Here is a 10,807-nt window from a genome sequence, read left to right as displayed (position 1 = left end):
ATATGGGGGGGGGGGGGGGAGGGTGTGCAAATCGAAAGTTTGTGCGGGGGTGGAAGTGCTAATCGAAAGGTTGATCCCGAGGGGGGGGGGGCGCCAAAATGAAAGGTCGCTACGCCTCAAGTCTGTCTAATGAGCGATAGTTTGATCTAGTATTTATCGTATAATAGAGAGAGAGATGCAGTGAAGATATTTAATGATTTAAATATATTTTGAACACGTTTTGATTAAAAAATAAAATGGTTTTAACCTGACACATAACCTTGCTTTTGTGTTAATATAAGAAGAGGACATTACTTTGCATTGTCAGCTATTTCCAGAGACGAACATTATTAATTAAGGCGCCGGTTTGTTCATAATTGCACCCCGATGCCCCACTGTGTGCAGCATGAAAACCTATGTTGATCACCCCACACCATAATGACGAACCATTTCTAAAAGTTTTTTTCTGAAAAAACAAAACAGATATGATATTCTGACCTTTATTTTAAATAGCGAGACAACTGACGGTCTCTTGTTCTGTCGTATACGCTGTAGTTTGACGTAATTGAATACATCAAATAACACGGATAGAATCATATGACTGGTCAGGATCATGTTACAGTTACGTTTTTTTTTTTGACCTTTATGGGCTCGACTTGCCGAGATTTGGTGAAGCGTATCCAAAAAGATCCGAGTTGTTGTTCTTTTTGAATAGAGTTATTTCCCCGGGAATTGCTTCTGGGTGACGTTCTTGCCATTCATATTTCTTGTTAAGAAACAACTCCTAAATGAAGAAAATTACAAAAAATGCTCCTCGGAAAATTGAAAAATCGCAATGATTATAGTTCCATTAGTATCCGTACATCCCCCCCTCCCCAACTACGGAGTTTTCATTACATGAAAACATAAACACTAGTTAAAAGTGTTGCCTCAGATTCACAATGTACTGCTCGTCCACAAAAAATATATAAGGGAGCTGATTTTTTTTTCTTTCCTAGGTGGTGGGGAGGCTTCTTTCTAGTTCAGCCACCACAATAGTTGTGAAAAGTAGTTTGCTAATATATTAGCATCCGTTTTGAATAGAGTTGTTTATTAAAAGGATGAAAGGTGGGGATGACATTACCCTTTCATGAGTGATGCGCCCTATTTTGGGGTTGAGGATGATTACAATATATTTTTTTACGTAAATATTTTCTCTTTTGAACCAGTTTGGGGGGGGGGGGGTATTTAGTTGTTGTAATAGAAAGAAAAGCCACCCCCGCCTCATATATATATATATATATATATATATATATATATATATATATATATATATATATATATAAGTATATATATATATATATATATATATATATATATATATATATATATATATATATATATATATATATATATACATATACATATATATAAGAACATCTACCACCCGCAATCCCCCATCCCGAACAAAATATAATCTTTTGTCAATGTTAGCCTCCCCCCCCCCCGGAGAATATATCCGCCTCTAACCCCCGCCCCCAGTAAAAAAATATCTGTATGATTGATGTTTAGTGGACAAAGTAGAAAACGGGTCTAGATTATAGGAGTAGGGTCTACTATTAGTCTGTATGATCTACAAACGCGACCTGTGTTTCTTTCAGACATGTGATCTCCGATGGGTGGTTATTATTCCGGGAGGGGGTGGACTAAATTTTCTTGGGAGGGCGTGGGCGGTCGCTGGTAAAATTATATTCACTATATAAACTCTATTCCGTCATAGCGGGCGGTAGACTTGCTTCGGGGATAGGGGGGCTAGGCCAATAAAAAACTATTTTTATTATCCCCTAGCCCCCTTCCCCCTCTGCCTACGATATTAAGTTCAGCACCTGGGGATATATAATAATCAATGTAAAGTATATTATCCGGTTCAAACTTGATTCCTCGTAACGTATTAATTATGTGTGTATATTTCAAACATAGTTTACGAACATATTAATCAAAGAAGATCATTGTTTCAACGACTCCCTGCTACGTGTATTATCCCGACAAGCGCTTGATGAACAAGTTACACATGAATTCACACTGGACCTAAATATTTCATATGCACGGCTTAAGACACCTTGCAATGAGTGCCTCGACAGCAAGACAGAAATAATAATGAGCACAGAAAGAACGTCGTGGAAATTTCAACAGACACAGCGTTGTATGCTACAAAAAAGTAGTGTTGTGGGGGAAAAATAAAACGAAATGTAGTTAGGTTGATCATTTTAATAGTTAGAGAAAAATTATTGAATAAGGTTTCTGGTGTTTTAAAGAATTTTAAAGAATATTTCATCTCTAGCTACAAGGTAAGGCTATAAGTGAAACACATTCACACTATATATATATATATATATATATATATATATATATATATATATATATATGTATATATATATATATATATATATATATATATATATATATATATATATATATATATATATATATATTGTTTTATTTTTTTTCCCAAAATCTTTGTCACCAAATTAAAGTTTGTTAGTAAATTTCCCTATAAAAATCTGATTGTCCTCGGCTAATGGTGGGATGGCGTGGTCAGCACGTTGCACAGCTGCATCTACTTTACCTAATGTACGTCCGGGCATTTATCAGAGCTGAATTAATTCGTTAAGGCACGTTCTAGGAACTTGATCTTGGATTCGAATTCGAACTTGATACTTTTTGGTTAGCAGTCGTATGTTCAACCTTTTCACCCACTGTCCCATACTGTTGGTACAGTGACGTGTACAATATTTAGCAATGGTAATTTAATTTTTAACCTTAAATATTCATACGAATAGCATTGTGCTGCTTGTAAAGTGTTCATTTGTGTTTGTTAAAAGGTGTATACAAATTGTAATCTAACGCTTTCAGCTTTCGAAAAGTGACTATAATGGTTTTTTTTTGGTACTGGTGTTTAAATAAATATGTATACAATTATTTTTCCTTGCAGTGGACATCAACATGGCAAGGTGGGTCTTAAGGTACACGACACCTCAGAAACGTAAACCACTAAGCCAGTACTTATTTCTAATTATCGTCAGCGGTGTCATTACATTTTTTACAATAACATATTCGGCACCTAAAATACACAACGGCATTCGACCGTTGTCTTTGCTCAAAACTGACCCCACAGTTAATAATACACAGTGTTCTAATGCAAGTATGTTTATAAAAAGTAAAGATTTTCAACAAGCAATTCAATGTATACTTTTGAATGAAGATAAGCGCAATGACTTAGATTCATTGAAAAATATTCCGAACAATAATTATAAACTTGACAATGAAAATCGTAAGGGTAACGTACCTACAAATACATTTACAAATATTTCACGTTGTTCTAATGAAGGCTTATGTGACACACGTTCGCTCAACATTTTAGCCAGACAATGGAAAGTTAACCAAGCAAATTGTAAAGCTATATTTACTGGTAACAAGACCAACATAGACGAAGGAATTCGTCAAGCAAATGAAACAAAACATCCCCTTTTATCCAACAGTTTTTATTTAAATTTAACTGAAAATTGTGACTTATTTAAACTCACTCGTGGTTACGTCACTTGCTTAATGACGCAAGAAGAACAGGAATTTTCGATTGCGTTTTCAATTTTAGTTTTCAAAGACATAGAAATGGTTGAGAGATTACTCCGTGCTATTTATAGACCACAGAACTATTACTGTATTCACGTAGATGCTAAAGCAGACAAAGAATTTTTCCTCGCCGTATCTGCTATAGCGCAATGTTTCACTAATGTTTTCTTGACGGCTGAACGAGTGGACGTCCAGTGGGGACAATTCAGTGTACTGGAACCGGAACTAATTTGCATGAAACAGCTGTGGAGATATACAAAATGGAAGTACTTTATCAACCTAACTGGACAAGAGTTTCCATTGAAGACAAACGCTCAGCTGGTGAAAATTTTAAAAGCTTTCAACGGTGCCAACGATATAGAAGGTGTAATTAAAAGGTAAACAACGGTATCAATTATAACTCTTAATGTATTATTTAAAATACAGTAAGACGATGAAATAGAGATTTTGTTGAAAATTAATGTCAGATGCGTCTATACATTCGCCACTCATGTTTAAAAACTCGAAAAACACATTTGGGGCAAATTTGAGATAGGCATAATCAGTAAAATCTGCAAAGGTTAAGAATTAAATGTAGTGGCCTCTTCAATAATAGATTTAAACAAAATAAAAAGTGTACGAAACTTGAAATAACCAGGTTATTAATAAAGGAAGTTACTTATCCAAATTAATGACTGACTATTGTACTTATAAAAACAATGGCATTGGTGGACTTAAAAAAAATTATTCATTAGTCCTTTATTTTGGGAACTTTTATGTCATTTATGTAATACTCTTACAGTGCCACTGTGTTATAGATATATAGACTACTATGCTAACTAGCAATATAAATGGCATTAATTTAGATTGATTTAATTGTTTATTTCTACCATGACCAGAGCTAATTTAGACAGATGGCCAACGCATCCACCGAGAGGATTAAGGCCAGTAAAAGGAGCAGTTCACGTTATCGTCAACAGGTTGTGTTCTGTTATTTTAATAAACTACATTTAGATCTTATTTAAAATAGTATGTAAAAACGTGATATTTGCTTTCTGTCTACAACTGTGGCTTTAGAGATTTGAATCATTACACTTAATATTTTCATCAACGATCATTAGGTAAATGAAGTGGAGTTCTTATGTATATTTACATTTTAAATAACAAAACTCAAGTACCCATCAATGTTTGATGGACTCGTAATTCTGAGATCCAAACTCGACGTATTCGGGTTAGACCGCCAAACTGCAATGCATGTAGACTGGCAAAACTGAAGAGTGATTTGAATTTAATTATTGCTTTTATTTTTGGTATTGAAAATCTATAATATATTTTAAAAAATTTGTTTCTACGGCGTCGGTTGTCAGGTAATTTTTAACGATAAACGTTACAAAAGCACTTTTGCTCAATAACTTCTACTTTTTTCATTGACTTGAATGCCAGACAATTTGTTGACTACAGCCTACACAACGATACATTTCCTAAAATTGTATGTTTTATATTAATTTTTCCATGATGTCGGTCCACAGAGATTTCGTTAACTACATCCTACACAACGACACAGCCAAAGATCTACTGGAGTGGGTCAAACGAACGGGAGTTCCCGATGAAACGTTTTTCGCCACATTAAACCACAATCCACAACTTGGGATACGCGGCAGCTACAAAGGTAATTCAGATAGTCTAAATTGTGAAGTCATACCCGTTCATCATTTGTGTATAATGTGTATACGCCAATTGTTATTCTTGAATATTATTGTTATTTATCAAAGAAATAAATCAAATTATGGTGGTATTTTAAAAATTGCAACACAGTGGTATAACACGATAGTAATTAATATACAAGACTCACATTGTTTACTATTGCAGGTGATCCTGAAACTGATGAAGTCACTAAACCGTTCAATGCCAGGTTTAAAAACTGGGGTGGCACAATTCCATGTGCTGGGCGTTTCGTTAGGGGCATTTGCATACTCACAACAGGTAATAAATCTGATAGCAGTTAATTAGTACTAATTAGTCCTTTCAACAGGTGATAAAAATGTCATAGTTTTTTGCGTATATTTTCCACATATAATATATATATATATATATATATATATATATATATATATATATATATATATATATATATATATATATATATATATATATATATATATATATATATATATATATATATATGTGATTTAGTTATGTGTGTTTCTATTCGATGTATTTTTCCTGTTACAGTTATAATAATTTCCTGGTTGGCTGATAAAACACCTCATAGGCTACTTTTCGATTATGTTTCTGATTTTAAATCTCTGCTTATCTTTATTCTTATCTTTATGTAATTACATGCATGCTTTCTTTCGGATTTTATTCATTTCTTTTTTTTGGGGGGGGGTGTGAAATATTAGTTCACGATTATAAATATAATAAGAAATATTACTTTTGACCGCCCCATACTCCCCAGAACCCCTAAAAGATAAGTCTTTATTCTTGTTTACTCGGAGACAGGGAAGTTCGCTATGTAAAAGATCTACCATCTTGAGTGCGGGTTCAAAACAAGCATTTTTCGATTTGTATCGCTAGGACACGCCTTCTTGACATTTACTGTACTGCTGTACACACCACGAATGTATTTAAACAGCTAAGATTAGTTTAACTCAGAGGCGTAGCGACCCTTCCCGGCGCCCGGGGACAAACTTTCAATTTGGCGCCCCCCTCGGGAGCAAATTTTCGATTTGCATTCCCCCCTCGAACTTTTCATTTGCACCCCCCCCCCCTCAAACTTTCAATTTGCACCCCTCCTCGAACTTTTCATTTGCACCCCTCCCTCAAACTTTCAATTTGGCGCCCCCTCTAAGGTCGGCGCCCGGGGACATATGTCCCCCCCCCCCGCCTCCTCCCCTCGTTACGCCTCTGGTTTAACTACCATCTTAATCAACCTGCTATTTTAATTGCCATTCTACTTACAACAATACTTAAAATGGTAGTTACCAATCTACTCACCAACATACTTACCATCCTACTTACAATCCTACTTAAACCTACTGAAAGAGTTTCTTGAGGCGTCTCTACGGGGTGGGGGGGGGGGGGGGGGGTAGCGGACACCGGTACAATATATATTTTCTATATAAATTAAATTCCGTTCGAGGGAAAAAGGGGGGGGGTAGACCTTTTGAAAGAACCATTGCCTACTGATCAACCTACTTCTCAACCTACGTATCAACCTACTCACATATAACTTACCATCAATTCTAACCAGTTGTAAATAAAATATTGTTTCAGGTGACCTACCATTACTCTATGACACCAAGAAACTTTTCGCTAACAAATTCTACCTGTGGGAAGATTTCCTATCTGTTGGTTGTTTGGAGGAAAAGTTGATGAACGACACGAGGGATGAATTTCTGGGTGTGAAGACATTTAACGTGTCTTATTATGAGAGTTTAGCGATTGTGAAAAATCGCGTTGTTTAAAAATATAATAATAAAAGCCGTGATAAAATTTGATTGAAACTAAGTCCTAAAAAATGATCGAGTTACTTTAAAAAAAAACAGCAATTTCGATAAGCTTTGCCCCATAGAACGTCAGGTTTGAAAGGGAAACTTTTTTACTTTAGAGCTTGAAATGTATCTAGTACTATTCCTGTGATTCTTTCTTCACGCACTTGATGTATAAGTGCTACATCGATCGATGAATGTTTGATTACGTTAATGAATTGTATTCTTTGTGGATTTTACTCTGTGTAAATAAAGTTGTGAAATGAACAAGCAGTACCGTGAATCTTTGAAGAAAGAAGAACTCACAATAACATCTAGATTTCGCAATAACAACAGAGTGTTATAATTATCAACATTTGCTTGAGTAGCCTCCGGTTTATCAACAAACATACACTATCTGTCGTGACTAAAGAATACAGATAAAGCTTTTTTTTCCGACCGTTTTCTTATACCGTATATACGAGCAGGTCAAAGCTTGTCTTGACTTTTGGACAAAAACAGGACATACGGCATAAGCCAACAGTATTGAAATATTTTGGGATAAGAGTAATATGTTTTAAATAATGCTGTTATTTTTTATTGTGTCTGAATGACAAAAAAATTTGTTTGTTATAATTATCAGTTAGTCCAAACATAATAATGACATAAAATGTTGCATAGCTTTGTATAATCGGGTTTCAGAATTAATTAAATTATTCCTTTTAGTAACGTGACTAATCATAAAAGCAGGTAATTAAGTTGAAATGTTGAAAGTTTTTAAAAGACACTCCAAAGCTGAAATTGAATATATTTTACAATTAACTAGCACTCATAAAATTGCAGATCTATCTAAATATACTCAAGCCCTGGAAGTATACGACATGACAGAAAAGTCTATTATGTATATATATATATAAGTGTATATATATACATATATATATATATATATATATATATATATATATATATATATATATATATATATATATATATATTACTTTAAAAAGTATCACTTTCGCATACTTAAGAGATTTTGTGAACTATGTACTTTACAACGACACTGCTAAAAAATTTCTGGAATGGACAAAAGATACAGACATTCCTGACGAAACGTTTTTTTTCTTCACTAAACTATAACCCGCAACTTGGGATAAAGGGAACTTTTAAAGATAAACTATCCACTGTATATCATGGTGATTTGCAAAAGTATACAGAGTTACTTCCGATTATTTATCAGAGACTTATCATATGAAACAAATGTTACATTACTTAAACAAACATAGTTCTCTGAGTTAACCTTAGTATTTTATTATTATATACAGAGAGCTAAGATAAAAGTCCTGTCTATAACTGTATCTTTCGTTAACTGACTACATGTACATATCAACCACAAGACAGAGCGAACAATTAAGGGACGTAGCAATGATTAAACTATACAAGGGACGTAACAATCTTTAACAAGACATAGTTAGCACATACATTTTTTCTACTCCCACCACAAAAACCACTGACTAATATTGTTGACAATATTTTCATTTTATAACAAAATGAATAACCTTAAATAGTTAGTTGACATTAATAGTTTCTGCTCTTGCTTTTATGCATTGTCGAAACCTTAAATTTTGCACAAATAACCCTATTAAACGTTGTATTTATCAACACACTAAGTAGTTTCTCTTCTAAACATCAAATCGATTACCTATGATTGACCAGTCTTATGCGTATATAAAAGAAATTAAAAATGAAGACCAGTCTTATGCACACTAGCAATACACAGATATCATATATCATATGCTCTTAAGAAAATGCCCCAGGCTGAAGTTAAATGAAATTTGACAATCAAAGGCAGTTTAACTAAATGTGTAATTAAAATCTTGTAAAAAAATATGTGATAATGGACAATGAACAAAACAAAAAATGCAACCTAAGGGTGATGGTAAAGATAGGCATGATAGAGAAGAGGCTCCTCCCTTTATAATGTTGAAAATTGTTCGTGAATATCCTTCTGGAACCCGAGATGTAGATATATAAATCAGAACTGGCTCCAATATACGGGTGAAAAATTTCAAAACTGATCGTCAAAAGATGCTTGATTTCTCTGCTAAAAACCTTTTGATCTACCGTTACACTGGCAAGGCAAAGTAACCACATGTTGGTGCTTTAAGTAAATTTGGCTAAAAAGATGATGACATATTGCATGTAGGAGATGGCAGAGAAAAGTACCAAAATTACATGATAATAAATTTAGAATAAGTTTATTTAATTATTGAGTATACTTGCACTTTAGGAAACTGGAAATAAGTTTTGTTTTCTGTTGAGCTTTTGGGTTCTTGTTTGTACCAAGTTCCTTCTATCAAACATTAAGAGTATAAAGACACTAACTTCCATCTGACACAAGATACCAATAAACTAATGTTTCTCAAAAAATAATATCAAGGCACTAACTTACTTCTGGCACAAAATACCAATAAATTAATGTTTCTCAAAAAATAATATCAAGGCACTAACTTACTTCTGACACAAAATACCAATAAATTAATGTTTCTCAAAAAATAATATCAAGGCACTAACTTACTTCTGACACAAAATACCAATAAATTAATGTTTCTCAAAAAATAATAATATCAAGGCAATAACTTACATCTGACACAAGATACCAATAAATTAATGTTTCTCAAAAAAATATTTGATTTTAATATGTGAAAGAAATATATTTTAATATAGTGCAGTAATAAAATCAAAAGTAACACATTATTATGAAATTATCCATCATGAAAGCCAAATACATTACAATTTAAATGGTCTGAGCTTCTGTTGTCACTAGGCATGCTGCCCAGCTTCGCTTAGGCTTTCGAAAACATTGAGAATTTGAATGCTTATTTAATTCGCCCATATAAGGCGCCGGTCAGTCGAGGTCAGTTTTGACCCCCTCATCGTAGGCTTTTCGGCCAACCGGCCCCCGTGTTCTGTCGCCCCAAGGCACGATACTGCCAAATTTGAAGCGCCTGCGGCGCCGGGAAGTGCCCTATCGGGCACCCGACAACTTAGCTTTATAGATCATCTAGATCTAGATCTAGAATCTCTAGATCGAGATGATATTGATATAGAATCTCCAGATCTAGATCAATATCTAGATCTAGAATCTCTAGATCTAGAATCCAAATAGATAAAATATTTTTTTTAAGTTTAGGCCGAGAATATCGTATTGTGTAGTCTACATTTCATAGCGTACATAGCTCTAAATCATATTTGAATGAAATATTTTATTTTTTTAAATTCTAAACTCGGAAGATGACGTCATCAGTTCTGTGCTTTTTTTTATTTAGTGTAAACAATAAGCGACGTCATTGTTAAATGCGTTCTTGTCCCAAGTTTATACACTTTTCCGGTTGCATAAATAATACTGTTTCTCTACATTCGAATACGCCTTTATTTTTTTATTTTTCTTCTTTAAATAAAATTGTGGTTATACATTTAAAACATCTAACATATTATTTTCAACAAAAGTCCGTATAAAGGTATCCATATATCGCTGCCGATTCTGACGTGATGTCCGGCGAAAATATTTTGCGGACAGAGAGAGAGAAGTGCGAACGTGGGGTTTTATATATTAGGATATTATCATCATTAAATACATTATCATGCAGATAGTAATAATTTAGTTCTCTGATGCTGGAAATAGATTTGAACTTAATTAACTATTTCATTGAGAGACAAGGCTGTAGCACTGTTTTTGCTCATGTCACAATAATATTTTTGATATAACAATT

The 10,807-nt window shown here is 33.7% G+C and overlaps 1 protein-coding gene across 1 annotated transcript; it reads left to right on the top strand.

Annotated features, from left to right (window-relative positions):
• Positions 1–2,956: 2,956 nt before the first annotated feature.
• LOC131931333 (beta-1,3-galactosyl-O-glycosyl-glycoprotein beta-1,6-N-acetylglucosaminyltransferase-like) lies at positions 2,957–7,473 on the top strand. Its single transcript, XM_059288093.1, has 5 exons — positions 2,957–3,965; positions 4,467–4,547; positions 5,097–5,236; positions 5,437–5,550; positions 6,844–7,473. The coding sequence occupies exons 1-5, from the start codon at positions 2,962–2,964 to the stop codon at positions 7,032–7,034; spliced, it is 1,530 nt and encodes a 509-aa protein (XP_059144076.1). The 5' UTR covers positions 2,957–2,961; the 3' UTR covers positions 7,035–7,473.
• The last annotated feature ends 3,334 nt before the right edge of the window (positions 7,474–10,807 follow it).

The sequence above is a fragment of the Physella acuta genome, unplaced genomic scaffold (genome assembly GCF_028476545.2).
Source record: "Physella acuta isolate Inbredline_101_S28 unplaced genomic scaffold, ASM2847654v3 ptg001945l, whole genome shotgun sequence".
NCBI classification, from domain to species: domain Eukaryota; kingdom Metazoa; phylum Mollusca; class Gastropoda; family Physidae; genus Physella; species Physella acuta.
The sequence above is the reverse complement of the archived record's forward strand: the minus strand, read 5'-3'. Positions and strand labels throughout refer to the sequence as shown.

Bases quoted from the DNA above. Each gene is read 5' to 3' on its own strand.
- LOC131931333 (XM_059288093.1), top strand. From the start codon at position 2,962: ATGGCAAGGTGGGTCTTAAGGTACACGACACCTCAGAAACGTAAACCA. The intron at 4,548-5,096 runs GTTGTGTTCTGT...GTCGGTCCACAG, and splicing joins GTTCACGTTATCGTCAACAG to AGATTTCGTTAACTACATCC. The intron at 5,237-5,436 runs GTAATTCAGATA...TTACTATTGCAG, and splicing joins GATACGCGGCAGCTACAAAG to GTGATCCTGAAACTGATGAA.